Below are 23,285 nucleotides of genomic sequence, written 5' to 3'. Positions count from 1 at the left end.
ACACTCTGGAGGAACAGCAAACTTAGCCTCTGAGATTCAAGCATGGAGCGTGTCCAGAGAGAGCTGCCACAAACATTCAGTACTTACATAGCAAATACCTACTTCGATAATTGGCTGTTTTTAGACAGAAGTTGATGTAGAAGAAGGATAAACAGAGAAATTATTATCACCCACAAAACTAAATAGATCTGAACACAACTCAAAACAAAAAGCCTGACAGGAAAAGTAATTTTCAGAACAAGTATCTGAAAATTAATACCACCTTTCCCATGTTAGTGTTTTGAAAGTCTTAAAGCTCATGTATTTATCATTCATTTGTTAATTTCAATATAACTGCATATATTTCAGAACCATCTTCTTTCCTGAAGTGTCTTAAGACACCACCATCTGCATCAGTTACTTGTTACGATGCATGTGTGAATACTGGTAATGCTCCAGTAGCTGGTGTCAGCTCAGCCTGTCCTATTACCAGCTAGCATGACTACCTATACCATCCCTACAATGCACACGCTACACACTGAACTGCTCTATACTCATTCTAAGTATCTGTTTATTAAATATATCGCTGTTTAAAACCATCCCATCTCCAGCCCTCCCCTTCTCCTCAAATGCCACTAATACCTGAATTCACTTATGAATTTTGGCCCTATTCAGAACCCTCACTGCGGTTCCCTAGCCTGTCCTGAAAAGCTAGAGGCCTAAACAAAACGTGGAAACAGAGTTGGGGGAGTGGGGGGACTGTTACATACTGTCCTGACTAATTTTCCCTACACCCTTCTCATTGCCTTCCCTGCTCCCCCCTCTACTACTCTTCTTCTACTGCCTTCCTTACGGAGCGCACAGGGATGGTCCACGTGAACGCTCTGGGAACTCGGGAGGAGCACTGCAGAAAGGTAACTCTGGTTGGGGCTACCTCTTTTTTGAAAGCAGTCGCCAGTAACCTGGGAGATGGTAATTAACATGCACTTTCCTCTGAGGAGGCAAGACTGCCTGAAAGTGGAGACGCACCATGGAGCAGTTAGGGAGATGGCCTAGAGGCAAGGAAAGCTCTGGGGAAATCTTCAGGTCTGAAGCCAGGATGCCCATCTGGGTTACTAAAGCAATCTACTACTTAACTAGCTGCTGGATGAATTGACCTTACAGACAAAAAACCCCAGTGAATTAGACTGACTTTTAAATTTTAGAAAGCGCTATAGGTCAAAAGATACTAACTTAATGCCCACAGCTTAACAAAATATTTGTGCTTGTTATTTTCCACCTAAGAATGGCCACACTATGTCAACTGAACACCAGCCAGCCCAGTCTCCTGTGACCGTGGAGGAATGCGTAACTGCAAAGCGCCATACCCCAAGGCTTCCTCCAACTGTTCTTTCAGCCCTAATGTATTTGTGGCTTAGGGACCCTGCAGCTGAGAGGTAGAATCTTTGGATTTAAACACTCAGAGAAATACCCACACAGGAATCTAGCTAAACAGTTTGCATACAGAACAAGTTATATGGGTTCAAACGACCTTCTGGGAACAAACTGCACAGTTCAATTTACAGACAGCGTAAAGAAGGATCACTGACTATTTAGAGACTCCTGAGATGTTTCTGTTGCCTGCCTGTTCTTACATTAAAGCAAGAAGAGAGTCCTAGGCCTTCCCTGACTTTGTAGGCACTTAATTGTACCAGTCTTTGTTCTTCCTCCCATTGCTAGTGTCACCTCTTGTCCAGACTAGAAGACAAACTATAAACTGACGGACTACTAATTGTGATGAAATTAGTATTGTAGGATGCCAGAGCATAGGTCTGAAAACATTTTAACTGCTTGAAAACTGAGAGATATCAACATAATACTAATGAAGGAAAAAGAGGCATTTCTGAAAAGCACAGTTCTCATTTCTTTGTTCATTTCCAGAAAATAGCAGTAGCTATACTTTGATCTCAAACTGATATCTCATTTAGTCATTATTATGGTACTTACTCAGGTATCCCATTTTGGTCATTAGTCAGTACTTAGAAACCCAAACAAATGTAACAATAATTGCTTTTGGTCCTGACATCAAGAAATAAGTAATATCTCAATCTAGGACTTTACTTACTTTAAAGAAGAGTCTCCAACACCAAGGCATCCTCTCAGACTAAGTTGTCTCAGGAACCCACCACATCTTTTTGATATATTTTCCACAACACGACCCTTAAACCAAATAAAAAGAAGATTTTGTTGAGTTTTACACTGACATTGCATTCTAACCAAATTAAAAATGCTGGGAGTGAAGACCAGCCTAAGCTACACCCCACCAGAACTACACCTCTTTGAATTTTTTTTGCTGCTTTAAGAACAAACAGTTACCTGTTGAGAATCTCCGCTCACACTGAAGTGCTATTCAATTCAAACTTTGGTTCTCTCTTTTTTTCAGTCTATCACATATGGCTCGTTTTTTTGCCTCAGCAAAACCTGCCCATTAAGACGGCTGAAATGATCTGCAAGTTTTGTCAGATGTGTAGAGAACATGAAGAACTGCCTCAGAGGCAGAATGGCAGGCATGCCAGTTCCTCAAGGATCCCAGGTACTACTACAGCACGTAAGTTTAAATTGTCCAAAAAGATGTGCTTAGGCTAGCACATCACTGAACTACAGCTACAGCCTCTGCTAAGTCCCATTTTACAGTCCCTGCTATAGGGATGGTTGCCTCTGCAACTGAAAGGTGCTGAGCACCTTGGTGGGAGCAGCCATTTCAGTTGCCTTCAGAAGATCAGCTGGAACCCACTGCCAGTCTTCAGTGTCATATATATTTGGGTGTCTGTGCCTGAAACTTGGGATTGCCAAAGAACTTCTCACGCTGTGAAGCTTACAGACTTTATGCCTTGTTACCTTGTCAAAAGCTGAAGAACAGCTTACAAAGCTTCCTACTTGACCCCACATTTGCTACAAAAGGCTTTTTATTTCTATCCTGGAAGTGCATTTTGCTATACCTTAGGAGTAAGCAGAATAGCACAGTACTTCTAATATTCAATCTGAAAGTAGCATTACGCAAAAATGTTAAACTACAATAATTATTTTTTTTTGTAGGAAAACCAAGATAAGAGCAAAAAGCAGGTGCCACTGCAAAAGCTGACAAGACATCACATTGTGTCTAATTTTAGGGAGGTAAGGTCAAAGAAATCAACATTAATCATTTAACAAACAAGACTAATACCTAAAACCACCTTCTATTTTCTTCTTCTTCTTTTTTTTTTTTTTAAAGGAATACTTACAAAATTACAGGTCAGTGCAGTGAATATTTTTTTTTCTCTTTATATGTGATGGCAATAACTTCACTGAAACGGTACAACGTTTTTTTGTTGACCTCTAACACCAAAGTCCTGGCTAGCACTATATAAAAATATTTTCTTATCAGAGGTTGTTTCTTAGTCCATAAGTAACACTGTTTTTCTTAACTCTCAGAAGAATTTACACCAAAACAAACAAACAAACAGAAAATCATTATACAAACAGAATGAAGTATTTTTTAATGCTTTCTGCTTAGTCAGTTATTTCTCAGCAGAGGACAAATAACTTCACTGTAAAGGATAAAGTCTTCAACAAATAATATATATTGCAAATTCAATCTAGATTGCAGAAAAAAAAGCCAAACCCTAACGCATTATTAAAAGAAAATAGAAGCAAATAATGATGTAAGTTTTCCCAAACCCATTTATTTCTTTAGGCATGTAAAGAATCCAAGAAACGGCATATTCAAAAAAAGAACTTCAGTGCATTCAAATGTGTTTAGCTGTTTGAATAATTCAATGTCATTCAGAAAACAAATTTTTCAAATTACCCCAGCTTACATTTGGTTCCACATATCAAGAAATAGTAAGTCACATTTAACTTCAAGAAGATCTTCACACATTTTTGTGATAGAAAAGAAACATTTTTTCTTTATAGCTTTTTTTTCACCTCACTTTATTCTCTACCGCATTGTCTTAGGTACGGAAAATTTCACAAAACCGTATTTTTCATTATGTGATAGTCTCAGATCAAGTACTGCCTGATATTATGTGAAACATCAAACAGTACAATGCCCAACTGAGCAAAAAGTTGCCAAATACAATTACCAGCTTTTACCTGTCCTAAATCTATCAACAAAAAAAATGTTACTAAAACAGCTGAAGAAAAAACAGAGTTCTTAGACATCAAATGTGAAAGTGTACCTCATTCAAAACTAATTTATGTAATAATTGCTAGTTTAACATACTCTTATGAATAAACTTAAGGGGTTTATATTACAAATGTTCTTAAATATAATATACTGGAGTAACTGAATTGCTCCAAACCACAATAGCTTCTTATAGCAAAAGAAAACCATAACTTAATTTCATTCCTTCTCCTGAATCCCATGCTACAAACATGGTGTCTCAAAGGGCAATGCCACTAGGTACAACCTAAGACAAACATCAAAAACATAAAAATCCAATACCACCTGTTTCTGAACAGCAGAAGGATTTCAGACACAGAAAAGCCTACCAACAGAAGGATTTCAGACCTGTGGAGTTTTCTTTATTATTTCTTAGCAAATGAGAAACAGAACCTTTTTAAAGGCAACTGAAAAGATTACATTAAAGCTCCAAGTCTACTTAGACACATTTAGATAGAGGCAAATGCCAAAATCTTTCTCCTGCCTCTGTGAGATCTTCATGTTTAACATCAGTACAGCAGAGGAGTTGGCAATGAAATTTTAAAAGACTGGTGAAAAAATTTACCCTATATACTACTGTAAAGTTTTAGGAACAGTTTGAACCACGGTTAGCAAAATATACCAAATGAAACCCATCTGGATTTTATTCATGCAACTAAGAAACTAAAACATAAAATCCAGAAGCAAATTCATTACTGTATTCTAAATTTAATACACTTCATCAAACAACAAGTAATAAACCAGTTCAGATTTATTTCAGGATTTGTATTTTCCTATGGATTTTTGTCTTCATTTTCAGATGTCATATTTTATTTTGTTATGCACTCTATGATGGCACTAATGCAGACATGTTTTTCTTAAGTAAGACAAAACTGCCCTAATCCTTTCATTATATGCTGAAATGGTCTTTAATCTACATGCACCTGCATTTCAGGCAAGGTTCAAACACTATAGAACAAATGTTCATAAAATGGTAATCAGATACACACCAAATCAAACGTAGGCAAGTCAGCAGTAAGAAAAGTTTTTAGATTTGTTTCAGTCTCCACTTCTGATAGCCAAGCGTCCAGAAAGCCTTCAGCACTAGATGGCACCCTCAGAGAGAGACTCGGGATCAGCAACTGAATTACCTTCTAAATGGTGAAAGTGATTTCGAGGATCTCACTCCACCCAGAGACATCATTTATACCTTTACTTTCTGGAAATGAGCTTTGACTTTCTAGAGCCCTGTATGTATAGGATATATGCAAATTATCTGATACATAGCTGGCAACCATAATCGAAACACTTATTAAAAAAAAAAAGCAAATACACAGTTCTTTCCTATTTGCCCCTTCACAGTATTGTTATCTTGAACTTTAGCCTTTAAAACATGTGAAGGCAAGCACAGCCTATAGAATACTCAAAATGGGCTATGGTCTTAAACATCACCATAGGAATGAAAAAAACCCAGAGACACTTACCTCTATATCCGTTTGAAAGTTAAAGAGGTCTATTCTTTGCCAATTGCTTCCATCCAGAGCTAAAACATTCCATGCCTACAGAAAACAAATACAGTTTATTACCTCCACTGCCTGCTCCCTTGATTTGCTTCTCAGCAATTCAAATATAACAAACAAATACAACAAAATATACCATTTCAGGTAGCATTTTTAAAAAAGAAATATAATGGTAGATATTAGTAGTCTACAATAGCAACTAGTTAAAAACATATAATTTGTGGAAACGAATCTCAAATCTAAATGGATTACGCTTCAAACGCTAATTTATGCCCATAAAACATGCAGGAAAGCAAGAAATTAAATGTAAAGTACATACATGGACACAGCAAGATTTAACCCTCCACTTTCAAAAAAGCTTTTGTAAATTTGTCTAATAAGTTACTTTTGCTAGATCTATATGGAGAAAAGTATTCCTTCCAATGAAACCACAGTTCCTTAACCTCACTAGTTACTATTCTGAGAGGAACAGAAACCTTTCAGAAAACTGCTGACTTTCCACTATTAGGATCAGGCCTTTCCTTTACACATGCTGAGTTACGTGTATGTGTTCAAGAATTTATCCTTCACTGTCAAAGCCATAGCTGTTCACAGTGAAACAAAAAAGCCAGAGAAACACAACTAAACTCAGAAAAATAGAAAGAAGCATACAGCATCCAACTGACAGGTAGCAGTTCTGAGAGAAAAACACAATTTATTCAATCACTTTAATTTTCTTCTGCTATTTTCTAGGCTTTAGCTGAAGGTTCTAACAAAGCTTCACGTTTTGTTAAAACTTCCTGAAGTTGCAGGCCAGAGTGATATAGGTGTAGGAATGAAATAGTTACACACTTAATTATACAGTAAAACAAACACAAAAAAACCCCAACAAAACCAAACCGAACCAAACCCAATCCTCATTGAGAGAAGGAAGAAAATAATGAAATAAAAAAGTTCATTCATGTTGTCTGAGAATTCACTTCATCCTACACACTTGATATAGGAACAGAATGTTATTATTATGATTCAAGAAAAAAATCAAGACTAGCTAAACATAAAAGCTCACTTGGTATGCTTTCTCTATTATCTTATGTGTGCCTTTTTCCTCTACTAGTAGTCCATCTACTTAACACCTTTTGTACTTGGCAAGCAAACGATGGATGTACTTCTTAGACACATGGTGCACACATTAACTGAACTACATGGAATTTTAAGCAGAAAATGCATTTGAAAAGTGTTATACAGACACATGCTTTATAAAAAGCAAATGCCATTATGCCAAACTGGGCTTAATCCTTTCTCCAGATATAGAGCATACATGACTAGATACCTTTTCCACAGCCTTTAAACAGAAGTCCAGTACATAGCAACTAAATCCACATCTGAATGCAGAACTGGACCATTTGTTTTAATAAACAAAGAGACTGAGATAACTATTTGATTTTTTTTTAACATGAAGCAGAATGCCCTAAAGCCCACAATTTGCATGTAATTAAGAGAATAGCATTCTGAAGAACAACAAAAAAACTCAACAGAAGTACATACCTTGGAAACCTGTGCACAACGACACAAAGTAACTATGTCCAAGAAAGAAAATATTCTAGGAAGAAAGGAAAAGAACAATTAAAATGTTTTATTGTAAATTCAGACTAGTACATGGATTCACAGTTTTGTAGTTCTATGGAAAGACACCAGTTACACAAGAAGCAAGGTAAATGCAGTATGAATGTTTTACTAAATTATTTTGCTTATTGAGACTTAAGGAATATCATAGCTATTATCTAAAGACTGTCAACACCAAAATGCAAGAACCAGCAGGTGCTTCTTCTGAAAATCTTTTCGTTTCTCCCTCCATACTACCCAGACGTGTATGAATTATAACAATATTTTTTTTCCAATTCAGAGAAACCAGCTTATTACCTTTGTGCTACAATTCAGTAAGTAACTTACACAAATACAGATTTCAGAGGCTGGTGAAGAGTAAGAAATAGAAAACAACACATAGATAAACCCAAGTTCAAGAATCTAAGTATTAACACAAAGAATAATGACCCAAATTCCTAAAGGGGTTTCACAGTACCAAGTCTAACGGTCAGTATCTTTTTTCATTTACTCTACACGAAACAACTACAACTGAAAATTTACCATTACTATTCTGATCACGGAACCAATTCCTCAAGGCTGCCAACTCTATATAATAGTTTTCTGAAAGAAATTTTTCCCTGTCAAAATGAGTTTTGCTAAATACCATTTCCAAACAACAATGAAATTGGTTCAAAGGATGTTCTCAGCAACAAGAAATCATTAGCATAAGCATAAAATATAGATCCTAATCCAAAATCATTTTCTATTACAGAGACTGGAAGATATGAAAGACATTACTGTAATTCACTTGTAAACTGTTACCTGCTCACCAATGAACTTCTTCAGTCCTCAAAACAATGAACAGTAATAATAACAATTTCATCTCACAGTGAAATGTTAATTTCATCTTGCCAGTGAAATCTCTGGCAAGAGATGCTGAATTTAATTATGTGAAATTCTGGTTACTGTTTTCCAAGTGGAAATCTGAAGCTAGAGCTCAAAATGAATGCCTACATCTTAAGCACTGTGATTTTCAGTTGTGGCAAGAGTCAAAAAATGTAATGAAAGTTAATGGAAGTACTTCTTAAACGTAACAACCAAGTTTATTATGATCACTTCAGATACTAGTTTTCCAATATTTCATTAACACATGAAATACTTTCTCTTTTTCACTGTGCAGTAATACATTTTCTCAAAAAACTATGAGCCATGCAAACAGAAGGTCATTCTCAGCAGCTGTGAAATAATTTATAAAACCCTGTCAATAACATTTATTTTTATAGAATCTATTTTGTCATTTGAACATCCATCCAGAGGTCTGTCCGCTTTAAGAAAATTAGCAGCAATTTATGCACAAAGTACACACTAAATGTGCTCAGCAAGATTTCTGGACTGCTCACTCTCCTTTAAGAGCAGCACTTATACCAATGACCCACCACGCATCCTCTTCTGAAGTCACCTTTCCCTTCACCACACGGCAAATGGCAGAAGTTGAGGGTGTGGAGATTATGCTAGACAGCTGCAAAAGCTTATTGCCTTGTAGAAGCTTCCTCATGCTACCACTGTACAAGTGGAATCTGAGGGTTATCTCAGATTTACAGAAGCTGAAGCACAAAAGACAGATTTCTATGTTATTTGTAACGAAGACAATTACATGACACAATACCCTTGCCTAAATGAAGAATTTGAAATGCTCTAGAAGTGATGTATCAAGTTCTACTGAAATAAACAGAAGAAATCGCAAGACACTGAAGAAAGGGTATTTTATACACCCCCACTACTCTGAGTTTTCTGGCAGTCTGTCTTCATGCTTGATTGTTTATTGCTGTCAAGAGATTAGTGTTGATGTGTGATTTCTGCTAAAAAAAGAAAATTAAAACCAAATGCAGAACAGATGTATTTTTAAAGAGTCAAAAACTAAAAGTGGTCATTCTACATTAAAAGAAGAAATATTTTAGTAAGTGTAAACATATACAATGCTTTTAGGTTTTTTATTTTTGTTCTAAAGAAGAAACCTTCTTGCAAGGCAGCCCAAACTGTCCCCATCAAAACAGGTAACATTAGGATGCATAACCCAGCAAAATCAGAATGATTGCTATTCAATTAAATACTATGATAGGTAAGAGATGCCAGTAAATTCTTTTACAACTCCAGAGTAATTTTGCCAACTTGCTTGAAGACGTTTTTTCCACAATTTTCTATTTATTTACCCTCTGTAGTAGTCTTACACATGCACCACTAGCACACACTTGCTTCTCTGCTGTCCCACAGAATTACTAACAATACAGCAACATACAAATAAGTAGCCAACAAGACTAAGGTTTCACAAGACTCTGAAGGTTTAAAGTCATTTAAAGTCTTTAAATGCAACCAACAAACCGAGATGGAGATGGCAACACTGACATTGTCAGTCATCTGTCAGCGTCAAGACACTGACATTGTCTGGCTCTTGGGGTGAAGGACTATGTCAGCAAGCACTTGTAATTCTAAAAAGTGGAAAAAACTACCAAGTAGGGCAGCTGGTAGTTGCATAGCACTTCTGTCCTCTATGACCATAGCTATGTAGATGGAAGCGAATGCAGCCAGCAGTAGGATTAATTTCCATTTAAGTCTTTGGCATGGCTTTGTACAGGGAAACTGGAAGTTAAGTTAATAGATCCACAGTAAAGTTTAGGATCATCTACTCCGATTCCCGGTACCTCAGGCTATTCAATTCTCCATAGTTATCCTGCATCAAGCTCAGGAAGGAGAATCCGCTTATCAGCAACTGGAGCTCTTCAAGACCTTTCCTCCCTAGGCACATACCGCTCTGGACACGTGCCTCACGAGTTTGGCCTCGGAGATCTTTCAGTGCTAACAGTACCTGCAGCACGCATGAGCTTCATGTCACAGGCACAAAGGGTTGTACAAGCTCACAGTTCCTCAGTTCCTTTATGGTAAACTTGTATTGGCCAAAGCCTAACTTCCAGAAAAGGATCTATTCTTGACCTGAAAGCCTTCAAGAGATGGAAAACCACCACCTTTTTTGGTAGTTTGTTCCACTGGTTAATCACTCTGTCAAATTGTTTGCCTTATTTCCAAGGTGAACGTCTGACTTTCAGCTTTATGCTTTTTTCTACTTTTCTTCACCAAATTAAAGAGTGCTTTAGCAGTTAGCACTTTCTCCTCATCAAGTTTTAAAGCCACTTATGTCATCTTTCATTCTTTTTAACAATCTTTTCACTTTAGTTCTTTAAATGTCATTTTCTCTGCATTCATTTTGCCAGTATGTTTCTTCCAACGTAGACATCAGAAGCATGTGCAGCACTAAAAAAATGTATTAGTATCAACAAAGCTGTACACAGACATAAAGTATGATTTCACTACCTACATTTTCAGAGCCATTTCAGGCCACTGTAACTGCCTTTCTGACACTGCATCGGGCAAGAATCTTACAGTATACTACCCATTTCTCCCTCATACCCTCTTCTAGGAGTACACACTCCAGGCCACAGCTCTTTCTGTAGCATTCCTTAGTCCTGTATATCTATACACATAAAATTAATCCATAAAATCAATCTTGTTTGAACACATCCCAATTTATTGTGGTATTCAGACTTCCTGAGGAGTGCCTTGTCTTCACAGAAGTTTACCATTACAGTTCTTGTGTCATCTATAACTTTTCTCTCTGGTGAATTCTGAAGCAGTGAGTTCCAAAGCATTAAATCAACCCCCTACAGGCTTACCTGTCAATTGCTGCAACCATTGTTAACCACTCCTGAGTCCCTTTAACATGCATTAATGTGCTGCATGCACACAGTGCTATTTTTAAAATTAAAAGGTCAAATGTTAAAGTCAAATGCCTCAGTAGAAACATGTAATTTTGGTTGGTAAAGCCAACTGATTGTTTAATATCAAGGAATGATATCATCCAATCACTGATTTTCCAGAAAACAACAACAACAACTGTCATTCCTCTCTCTCAATTTTCTATCAAACAAATCTATGGTGAGTTTTCCATACTGAATATGAGGCTGTGATTTCTGGTCATCTCTCCCTTGCCTAGTTAAAAGTGTTGCAGTCAGAATCCATATTCTTTTAGTCTTCTGGAATTTACTTGACACCCAAGACTTACCAAAACTCAGCGTAAGAGGGCCACAGACCTCCTAAGTCACCTTTTTAAGGCACTTTCACTGCGATTTGTATGGTCCTGCCAACTACAAGAAGTGATGATCTATTTACAGTCTCTCTCATCTTCCCATGTATTTCCACACATGCTTCGTTATTCCTGCGTGCTATAAACAGACTGTCCTGTGTCTTTCCTAACACAAAGACGCCTGACACCTAATATTTTGTTTCCTTCCCCATGGAGCCATGGAAAGAAACAGCTATTTCTCAAAACCCTGACGCTGTACAGTGTACCATCTACAGAGTCAGAAATCAAACTGTGCAAGAGTCAAACTGCTTCTTCTCTCACCTTTGCAAGGCCCTTCCAAATCTGATCATGTAAAGAATAAACTTCTGCAGTAACAGCCTGGCAATTACTCATTTTAAGTATTTTGATATAATACTACATGGATTGATAAAAGGTGGAGAACAAAATGCATACAGTAAGCACCACACATGCATACTGTAACTTCCTGGAATTTTTGGCCCAAACCCCAAGATTTGTTGTGACAGAAATACCCAATAATATCTACAAACATTCAACAATAATTTAAGTTAGAGGTTTTATTTAATAACTGCCTTGTGAATGAAATTCTATTTCAGAACTTCTATTTTTCACATCTTTTAAATTTATAGTGGTTTTGCACACAAAGAATGGTGACAAACCATCAAAATGAAAACCAAACTAAGGATGAGAAATGCCTGAAGATAGCGCACTACCTAACTGATCTGCTCAGAAGATCCTTTCAACTTGACCACACCATCCAGTTGTTACAAAACAAGCACCCAACAAATTTGTCATGTCTTCCCCATTTTAGACTATGAACTTCTTAAGGAAGGGACTTCATCATTGATTTGTACAATTCCTTGCATACCAAACCCGCTCTCATAAAGGCCTTTACATTCTACTAGAATACAAATGCAATATGGAAGAGTAAAGCCTACACACGTGACAAAACATCACAGAGAGACAAAGCACAGCTTTCATTTTTTTTAGCATCATTTGATTTTCCTCTTTTAGCAGGTTTTTCTCAGAATTTTCTGGAAGAATGCCCAAGCATAATCTGTTATTAAGTGACAGGGGAAAAGAGCATCAGCCACTCTCAGTTCACTGCTTATCAACATTTGAACACACACAGTCACAAAATCTCACAACCCGATAGAAGCCGCTTTGTATTTCTCCTAAAACATCATATTCAGTAAATATAAAGAATTGTGATAATGTTTTGTATGTGGAAGGTTTCTCTTCTCTTTGTCCCCCATTTTTACTAAACACCCTACTGAGGTATGACGCATCTCACCAATAACTGCAGCCCAGCAGCACATACAAACACTACAATAAAATACGCAGACTAGAAAACACACAGATAAGATGAATAATTCACAGCCATAACTCATAAAAGCAGAACTTTGCATGCATAAATTTATATCTATATGATTAAATTAACAATGCTATTGTTGGTATACTTCCAAACATCACCAGCTTCGCAGGTAGGAACACCTGCTCCATCGGTAAATTCCAGTAATATCTTATTCAATAACACCACATAATAATACTTGTCTTGGAAACGTAAACAGTGAGGCATATTAAAAGCTTAAGGAGTCTGACTATTTTCTACTTTTTTTTTAAAAAAAGTATCTTTCAGCTTGTTTTCTCTTGTTTCTCTCAGGCTTGTTTTCAGCATCATGTCACAAAAGACTGACCAAACACTAATTTCTACATGAAGCACACATCCACTAACTCATCTAATGCTTGACTTTCCAGGTCAATTATTAAAACAAATCCCTTTTTACTAGGGATGTGCTACTTTGTGAAGTAAAGCGCTTAAACTAGAAACTGTGTGAGACACTCCAAAACTTTCCTGTAACTTTTAGCCCTGCAGTTTCCACTTGTAAACTACTTGGGCTAAGATGCCTTTCTCAGCAGAGCTACACAGCAAATATTTCAATAACAAATGTGGCACCAAAAAACACCTCTTAACAAGCCAAACCTCCTCTTCCTTTGCCAAGATGCTTATTGCTACACAATCCTTACATAAGTATTAGCAACTGCAAAAGAACAGGCTGTCTACAGGATGCCTAACATCTGTTTTCAGTTGAAACAGAAGTCAACTACCACAAATAGTCAGCTCTGCTGTATTAATTTTATAGTTACAGGGCAGCATCTAACTTTATGGCCTATACATTTCTTGCAAGACAAGTGGATCAAATTACTTGCTCCTTAAAAACAAAAATAATTTTGACTTATTTGTAAAGCATGACCATATGTAACACAATAGCAACATTTTCAGTATCTAATTGCCTTAGTACCGGAAACAAAACGTCCAATGATAAATTCAAGAAGGGCCATTTATGTTTAATTTACTGTCAAACATACAGAATACAGCAACTACAACTTCTTTTGCAGGGTCAGTTACATAGCTAATAGATACAGCTACGTTATGCAAATCACAGAGTAACTTTAGCCTGAAAAAGAAATCCAGAAAATAGCACATGAATACATCCCTGTTGTATCTTTGATTTATATTTACTTCGAAATTATGGATGCATAATACAACCTAAAAGGTCACATTTTTGTAACCTTTCAGAAGTAGAGTTAAAAACTTGAACACAAAACTTACATATAGTAAGTGTTGAAGAAAAGTTCAACCCATGAAACAGACTTTATCTAGTGTTTCACAAAAGGTCAGATCTATACTTGAATCAGTTTCAGTAACCTTGCTTAGCTGTTTCATTCATAATAGCTACTGACCTAACAATTTTAGGCAATCACCTCGTTGCATTGATTACCCTGATTCATGTAATACCAAGACACAGGAATCTTAAGTAGAAAAACAGTAACTGTTACTAGAAAAGAATCTAGTGTTTAGCATCATTAAGTCTTTAACAATACTGGTTAGGAATCTCACTGTGGCGCTTCCAGAAGAGAAGCTGAAGTATGAAGTTTCAGAATCCTTTCTTTGCTGTGAGTTTTCTCTTTTTTTTCTCCTCTCCTTTTTTTTTTTTTAATAAAATCATCTTTCGCCTTACCCAAAACAATATTCATTAAAGACCAAATACGATCTTTCAAACAAAAGGATGAGGCAAGTCATGTGCTTTACCTAGAAATGAAGTAGTAACAAGCTAAGAGGCCTCCTAACACCCCCACATTCATCCTTCATGCCTTCCTAAAACTGGAGTATTTGTAGAGGGGGATGATCCCAATTTCCAACTTTAAAAACCACATGGATTATCCAGTTTAATCACTTCTTGTAAATGCTGTGTGAATACAATGCTCTCTAATTTCTAGAAGCCTGCATGCTGCAGCTCATATGACCCCCTAGCTTCACTAGTCGGATTTCTATCAAAGTTTTAGCTCTTATGTAGATCTTATCTAAAGCATAGGCTTTGTTTGGGTTTTGGTTTTTTTTTGGCAGGGGGGTGTGTGTGTCAACCAACAAACAACTATGTAAAGAAAAATGGGGCTCAGCTGAAGATTTCTAATTTAGAGAAAAGCATTTGATAAATGAGAAATTAACTACTACTTATGGGCAGACAGGAATCCATGGAAGGAGACACAGCCTGGAGAGGACACCTCATGCACCCATACAGGCTGGGAGTCACCTGACTCAGAAGCAGCTTTGCAGAAAAGGACTTGGGGATTCTGGTGAGCATGGACCATGTTGAACATGCCTCAAAAGAGAAGGTTTGAGGGGGATCTTATCAGTGTGTATAAATATCTGACAGGAGGGAGTTAAGATGACAGGCTCTTCTCAGTAGTGTCCAGTGACAGAAAAGAAGCAATGGATACAAACTGAAATACAAAAAATTCCACTTAAACAAAAGAATTATTTTTTTTTTCTGTGAGTACTGTCAAACACTGGACCAGGTTGACTACAGAGTTTATCAAGTCTCTATGTTTTGAGATACTCAAACGGACAATGCCAAGAACAACCCCGCTCCAGCTGACCCTGCTTTCAGCAGTGAATTTGGACTAGCTCATCTCCAGTGTTCCCTGCCAACATCAGCTATTTGTAATTTTTTAAAATATAAATTTTATTTTTATGAATTTTTGTGAAATACAAATTTGGCAACTATAACATACCTTACTAAATAAAAGCAGTTAGCCTAATGATTATTTAAGTGGTTTAACTCGTAGCCCACAGTCCCAATCCAACCTGCTGGCCATTCCAACTATCCTATAATCACTTAGGGGGAAAAAATAGACTATATAGTTTGGGCACCAAAAAGCCAAAAATCAACTATACCCACTCTGCACACATGCTACCAGCTAGGTAGAGATGTGGAAAAATAACATAATATGCTGGTATAGCAGCCTAGGGATCTCCATAAATCATGATCACTACAGCCATAGATGTTATGGAAACTTTGGCTAGTTGCTGGACCAGGATTCGGTAGACTTGATCCAATCTGTAGCTCTGCTACTGGCCTAGAGGATGACTTTGAACAAAATATTTCTCAATGCCTCTGTCTGCATCAGGAAGACACAGATAAGAAAGCTCACCTCTTCTGTAAATATTTCCAAGAGTTACAGACAAAAAAGAAGTTAAGTACTTGGTATTGTTATTTCATGTGTCTAGCATTAATATTTAACAACATTTTTCTTTTTTTAGGGAGTTACAGTATCTTTTCAATTGCCTTTATGTTTTGATAGCACTTTTATCATGCAAATGAGGAAGAACAACATTTCTCCATTTGCCTCCCAAGGAACATGACTTCTTTATATCCCTGATACTTCTGAACATTTGGTTGATTCAAGAGACTGAGTTTAAATAAGACTCAAGTTTCAAGGTAAATAAAGCTCTAAATGGAATTAAGTCTTCATTAAAGAACAGATTCTAAAGAGAAGCTTAATAGCAAATTAAAAAAAAAAAAAGAAAAAAGAAAAAAAGGGTAATGTATGATTCCAAGGGTTGTGTAAGTGATTTCTGTATCCCCTTTAGCTGTTACACCTGCCTCAAATACTTGTCATTTACTTTTGTTTGTTCCAGTATGACTAAGCCTGTCACAAGCATGTTCTTACTGGGAGGTATTATCTGTACTTGAACCAGGTAATGCTGAAGCACTCCATTTATAAGGATATCTCAATTCTTCAAGCAGAAACATTAAAGTATTTCCTTTTCAGAATTCATAAATCGTAGTCAGCACCCTTGACCAAAAAAGAAAAAAAAAAATAATCCCATCTCTTCCATTCCCAAATCCTCTTCATCAACACAGTATACAAAGCACTAGTGTGCAATTTTCAGCTTGTTCTTAGAGCCTCTCACTGAGGTTGTTAAAGAAATTCCATCTGAAACATCTCTGCCCAAAACATTCAGGTTTAAGTTTACTCTTGCCTTTGTGAACAAAACCAAATCACTTAAAACATTAAATGGAGGATGGCAGCTACCTACTCCAGTTTCAAAAGACCAAACCTAATTGATCATCTAATCATCTGCAAATGTTCAGCATCTCTTACAAGAAAGCCAGAAAATGCACATGAAGTGCCAACTAGTGAGGCAAAGAACTGAAAAATACAAAATTGCATCTGGAACTTACCTTGCCAAGAACTTCATAAGCAGACAAACAATACATGTAGCAGTGTAAAAAAAAGGTCAACATGAAACCTTTTCCGTATTTTGAAGAGGTTATGCTGACCTCCCAGCTATTGAGCCTTCAGTTTCCTCAGACAGAGCACAAGTTTTGTCCTGAATTTGAGGTAAATCAAATTGACACCAATTTCCACTTCAGAATAATTGGAAAACTTCCTAACAAAAGCTGATTAATCAGAAAATTTCTACTTGTTGCATTCCCAATGTATATTTGAGGTTAGACACACTATCTTGAAGGCTGAAGGTACAGAGAAACTGAATTACTATTCATTTTAACACTGGGTAAATCATGTTAAAACAAATAAAAATAGTACTCTTAGCTTGATACTATTTATCAATTGCTGCTAAAGCATGTAAGAATTCTGAAAACACCTAGTAAACCTTAACTAGTCCTGAAGAGTTATAATTCTGTTGTTTCCCTGGCTAAAGATCGGAATATTTAATCACTTTCTAGAGGTTTTATCTTGTCCATGACTTATGCCTGTGGTTCAATCTGATCCCTTACTCAGTATTCTAACCACTTTCTTGGAGGTAAGGATCACTGGAAATGAGTATGTGACTCCACAGGAGTGAGTCTGGATTTGTTATTATGCTGTTATCAGTCCCAATGTTCTTGCTTACTTCATGCCAATGTTAGTCTCCACATTTCTAGTTAACAAAAATATTTCCCTCACCCTTATCTAAAGGAGTTTTCTATATTGAGTAGTTAGTGTGAGACTGGAGAGATTGGAGCTGCTCTGCACTAATTCCTTGGACAGATGTATTTTCAGCACGCTAAATGGAAGGACTTGGCTTTACTTAATGAAACTTACTTGTGCAAGGCACTATTAGACTTCCCTTTACAAAAAGCATAATTTCAGCAACTATACAGAAAGGAAGTAAGTTTTCCTTTCATAAGCAACTCCTATACAATCCATTCAGTTCACAATCTATACGAATGCAGTTTACGTACTTGTATCAATTTGGTTTCTGATGCTAAATTGCTATATTGTAATTGCTTGGCAGACTACTACAGAGGACTTCAAAGAGACACAAAATACCGTCTAAAAATCAAAATAAAAGACTGCATGTGCATTATAAAACTGGAATGTTTTCCTGGGATTGTACAAATAAATAGGGCAGTACATCACCCTGAGTAGCAACGACTGCTGCTCAGTATTTGACAAATACTTGAAGTGGGAAAAATTAATCAACTTTGAGGTCATAGATTTTTTTCCCCTCTTCAAAATACAATAATCGTTTGCCTGCTTACCAAATTTTTACCAGCTAAGAACAGTTCCAGAAACAAGTTTATATTCTTCAGTTCTTTGACTCACCAGTAGGTACTCTGTATGCTGAGATACAAATTTTGCAGTGATTGTGGGCTGTTTAAGTACCTACAGTACTGAGCTCAAACATACCAATAGCATTGTAATGATTTCTTATTGCAACCTTTGCTATATTTCTTTTTTATTTCCCCCATAACTGAGCACACAGATGGTAAAGCGTCACTTCAAATAAACTAAATATTATGTTTGACTTCACTCTTTTAAGCTTCCCGTAATTTTTCTTCTCTACAACAGACATACTAAAAGCCGAGCAAAAAGCAGTATGCAGTAATAAAACCAAAGAACAAAAACATGAAAACATGTAATACTTCATTAGCCAACTCACAAGCTCCGTATTCTTGCATACAAGAAAAGCTGCTGCTGGAACACAACTCCTGGGCTGCGGTCCTATTTTGAGTCCCAAAACTTTGCTTATCCTCTTTTAAATCTGACAGAGCACTCAAACCTGGAGTCTGATGACTGACTTATTATTCAAGTACATGTACCCAATAAGTATGATTTATAGCAGAACTCTCAACAGCTTCTACCTTTGTGGTACAATTTATGAAGTTGGTACTTTGCAGGCAGAAAGGAACTGAAAATGGTTCAAGTGGCCGAAAGGAATAAAAATCTCTGTTTCTGAAGCTTGCCATTTTTTGTGCAAAATCTTACAGCACAGAACATTAGCAGTTAAAATATAAATAACCAAATGTTATTTGTCCTTCTACATGCCAAAAGTACTGGCTATACCTCAATTTTCAAACATGTATTATTACTGTTTTATCAAGCATAAACATAAAAAAGTATTTTTGGAAGCTGTTGGGAAGTCAGAACAATCCAATATTAATTACATTCACTGGGCTTTTTGTTTCTAATGCTTTTGAAACATACTGTAACTTTAAAAATCCATTTGTTTTTTCCAACAGTTTACAAGGAAAAAAAGAAAAATATTATAATCTTCAAGGCTGTAACCTCTTACTGGAAAAGCTATTACCATTAAAATTGCAATAGCCTATCTCTGACTTGATTTCTGATTCTTCTGATGATAGATAAGGGTTTATTAACTTTAGGCACCAATGCAAATCTACAACTAATGTACTGTATAATCAAATGATGCTTTTCCATAAACACATAGGTTACAGAAAAAAAAATAAAGCAGGACAAATGTCTGAAAACATTGTTTAAGTGATATGATTTATAATACCTCTACAGGATTCTTACTTAGACATCATACAATTGAGTATTTATTCACCCTTTCACTTCTTGTAATATATAGCAGGAGCGAAAGTGTGTTCCTTGCCAACTGGCAAACTAATAGCACTGCAACTGCTAACAGGGGTGATCATTTTTCTTTTAGCTTGAACTGTACTACAAATCAGAGTTTTCAGAAGCAGCCTATTTCTTCCACAGGAAAAAAAAAAAGTTACTTCAATATTACAAATAAACGCCCATAAACCAGAAAAAGTTACAAATGAAACACCTCCCTCTCTCCACTCAAGCTATTCTACGTACCTCAAAGCATAACTGGTCCCTCCAAACCAGGGTTGCCTTCAAACCCACCACTGTCCATATTAGTCCGGTATCTACTTCCCCCTCTGCCCAGTTATCTGGGTCCACTTGAGAAGGAACAAATAATCTCTGGCTTTGTAGCCTTTCAAATGAGCTTCCTGCCCGAGAAGCTGAGGGTTTCAGTCATTTACTTACAAGTATAGCAGATGTTCTGTAGAAAATGTGCAAAAGACATGACACTGCCCTGAAAAACTTCCAATCTAATAATAACAATAATAACAAGAAAGAGTAAGAACTGCAACGTAAGACCAAGGCTTTCTTTGTTCAACTGTAGAGTATGCAACTATAGCAACAAATGAATAAATCTTAAGAGTGAAAGTATTTGCTAAGTCCACCATCAGAAAAATATTTCTCAGTTTTAGAGAAAAAAAACCTGGAATGCTCATTATTGTCAGATTACAGAAGTTTAAATACTTGGGGCAAATGAGAACAAGACCAATTCTTACATTAGAAGAAAGTGTATTTACATTTAAATTCCAGATATTTGTAACAAGATATTAGCCACTCTTTTTCCACATGTCAAATTTTATATTTTTTTTAAAAGAGCTGCACTGCCTTCCAATGGTTTTCATGCATATCTGATACAAGCAACCAACAAACTAAGTGCATTTGATGACACTTTCAACAGTACTTACTATTCATTTCTGGCACTGTGAGCAAATTGTTTCCACTGCAACTAGTTTACTCTCCTTTTAATTAAAAGGTAGACTGTATAGTTAATATAGTAAAAATAATTAGGATATTAATTACACTCAGTGTGGCAATATTTAATTTCTCCTGTCATAATCATACAGCAAGACAATTTTAAAACATGTAGCACAAGCATAAACCGTTCTAGGTGCTGAAAGACATTCAGGCTCAGTCTTACAAAAACATTTATGTGCAGGATCATAAAACAAATTCCCCACTGATAATTCTTTAGACAGCCAGGTCTGTGTGCCTAAATTTCCCAGAGCATCTACACTCTGCAGGGATGAGAACTCAGACCCACATGCCATCATAACACTCTAACACGCTCTGCCCCTGGCCTTCAGAGCTTGCCTCTACGGCAGTACAATTTCAACAGGAGGTGTACAGAGCACCTCTCCATTCCAAATCCCCGATGACCAGCACAATATTGTGGGTGTTACAAAATGTGGACTTTATCTCAGGCTATAGAAAAGACCATCACTTGAGTCCCAGCATTCAGAACGAGATTATCATGATCTTTATTGGAGAAAGCTGACGGTCCCAATTCTATTTCTCAGATGATCACCTCTCCCAGCTACAGCTGCAATGCTGCTTTGGTAGACCACTGTGCAATCACAAGAAGGACATACACACACAAGAACTAGATATTTGGCTAAATCAGTTCTGAGTGTGCTTGGCCTGGGCCATTTTATTTTGTTGGTCCAGCCCCAAGAAGACCTTCAACCACGCAAAAGGCTTCTTTAGACACTGCCACAACAGTTAGTGCAGAGGCAGTGCTTAGCCACACCACTTCCAGTTGGTCAAATCCAAGGTGAGCCTATATATCCTCTGAGTTGCTCTGTAGGATGTTACCATCAATACAAGAGCTAGCAGCTAAGCCACTGGTACTGTCCAGTTACTTGCACATGGGTTTTTTCCTGCCAAGTTCTTTAAAATGTACTGTATAGTAAGATATATGGTGGAATAAATTACTCAATGAAACAAACAACCTGCTCCCTATAGGACATTTTAAAAAACTTACCAAATTAGGTGTTGGAACTCAAGAAATTGACAAACGACAAACAATTCAAGAAACTGACACCTAGAAGTTAAATGCAGGAATTCTCACAGTAAACTTCACCACATTAATTTTATAGATGCTACTCATACAATTAGCATAGAAGCAATAATTTAGGAATTTAATTCTATATAGTTTCACAGGTATTTTCCTTTTATCCTACAATGAAAACTGAGGTATACTACATAATCAGCAAGTTCTTTCAAAAGGTGTCTTTACTATCACAGTACACAATACTTTTCGCTGTCTAAACCACATCAACAAATTCTGTTGAATTACATAAATGGGACACTTAGCACCCGTAACAGTAAAAAGAACAGTCATTTCAATAGATATTTGGAGAGTCCTACTGCTAGAAAAGAATTGTTTGCAGAGTATGATTCTCTGCTAAGGAGGCAGCATATTAAATTGACTTTTAACTTCTGGTTCATAGCATTGAGTGCAACAAAGCAAAGTTATTAGAATTTCTGTTCAGGGCATCATTCAGTGACATGTTTCTTTTAATCACATTTTCTAAACAGTTCTACAAGTCTAATTTACAACACTGTCATCATATGGAATGAGTATTTCCCAACAAAAATTAAAATCCTTTTAAAATTCAATTCCTTTAAAAACAGACTGCTTTAATACCACCAAGAGAGCACTGTGATAGTAGACACTAAAAGAAGTCATAATATTTTAAGAGCACTTTCTTCAGACACAAAATACAAAATACCATTATTTGGGACATTCTCCCACTTCAAATTGAACAGGAAGCCATGACATACATACAAACTAATCCAAACATCTCTTCAGTGTATTAAGAAGAAATCTGCTCAATTTTAACACCACCATCACTGAAACCTGTAATTGCACGATAAGGTTTTTTGTTGGGTTTTTTTGGGTTTTGTTTTGTTTTTTTTAAACTTTCCCCTCAAAGAGTGGGCTGTAGCAAAAGCTATATGCAGGTACAGAAAACACTGCTGAGCTGGTTCAGTTCCAGCTCTGAAGTGGTCACTTCCAGTCGAGTAGTATCTCCGCATCTGGCAGTTTACACTTGGTTTGAAAACAAATTCAACAAGATGAGAGTGTGACAACCTCCATCAGTGTCTCGATCATGGGCTGAACTTACTGATCTTCATGCTATACCTAACTCCTGCAAACGTGATCTAGTCATAAATTTCATCAGCTTGGTATGTGACTAACTAAATGACTACAGTAAGCAAAATCCTCCCATTGGTTCTACCTTACATAACAGACTGGCAGTAATTGTAACAGGCAGCACTTTTCACTGCAGTGACTTTCTGAAAGCTTTGAAGTTGAATTTACATTTTATTTTGTTATAAAACAAGTTCATGACACAAAGAATGTGAACTACATTAGAGAAAGTACTATAGGCTCTTCAGACAGATAAAACATTGTATAGTGTGGAAGAGCTGATGACTCTACACCAAACTTTGGACATTTTATTTCACTTCTTTTTCTGATATGCAAGGAAAAGATCACTATTAAATGACATCTTCCATAGTGTAACATAATTTGAACACATTAAAACAAATCAAGGCTAACCAAAAGACAAGTTCAAGAATTCCAAGAATTAAATCAGATATGTTGCTATTTATTTCAAAACAGATTTAAGAAAGAATCAATAGCACTTGACAGCCTGTAAGCCACGTAACTTACATACAATCCTCAGGTTTTTACTCCTTAACACATGTAGAA

At 36.5% G+C, this 23,285-nt stretch overlaps 1 protein-coding gene across 3 annotated transcripts in view; it reads right to left on the bottom strand.

Moving 5' to 3' along the window:
* Positions 1-23,285, bottom strand: part of FBXL2 (F-box and leucine rich repeat protein 2) — a 55,766-nt gene that overhangs the window by 18,113 nt on the left and 14,368 nt on the right. For 2 of the 3 annotated variants that reach the window (XM_055803619.1, XM_055803620.1), the window contains exons 3-5: positions 7,186-7,240; positions 5,626-5,700; positions 2,084-2,178 (exon numbers count right to left, since the gene is read on the bottom strand). In XM_055803619.1, the coding sequence (XP_055659594.1) occupies positions 2,084-2,178; positions 5,626-5,700; positions 7,186-7,240 (225 nt within the window). Of the gene's footprint in view, positions 1-2,083; positions 2,179-5,625; positions 5,701-7,185; positions 7,241-23,285 lie in introns of those variants that run through there. The other variant, XM_027793716.2, reaches the window with a different exon arrangement.

Source organism: Falco peregrinus, chromosome 5 (assembly GCF_023634155.1).
Source record: "Falco peregrinus isolate bFalPer1 chromosome 5, bFalPer1.pri, whole genome shotgun sequence".
Lineage (NCBI taxonomy): Eukaryota > Metazoa > Chordata > Aves > Falconiformes > Falconidae > Falco > Falco peregrinus.
Note: the sequence above shows the minus strand (reverse complement) of the source record. Positions and strands in the feature narration are given on the sequence as shown.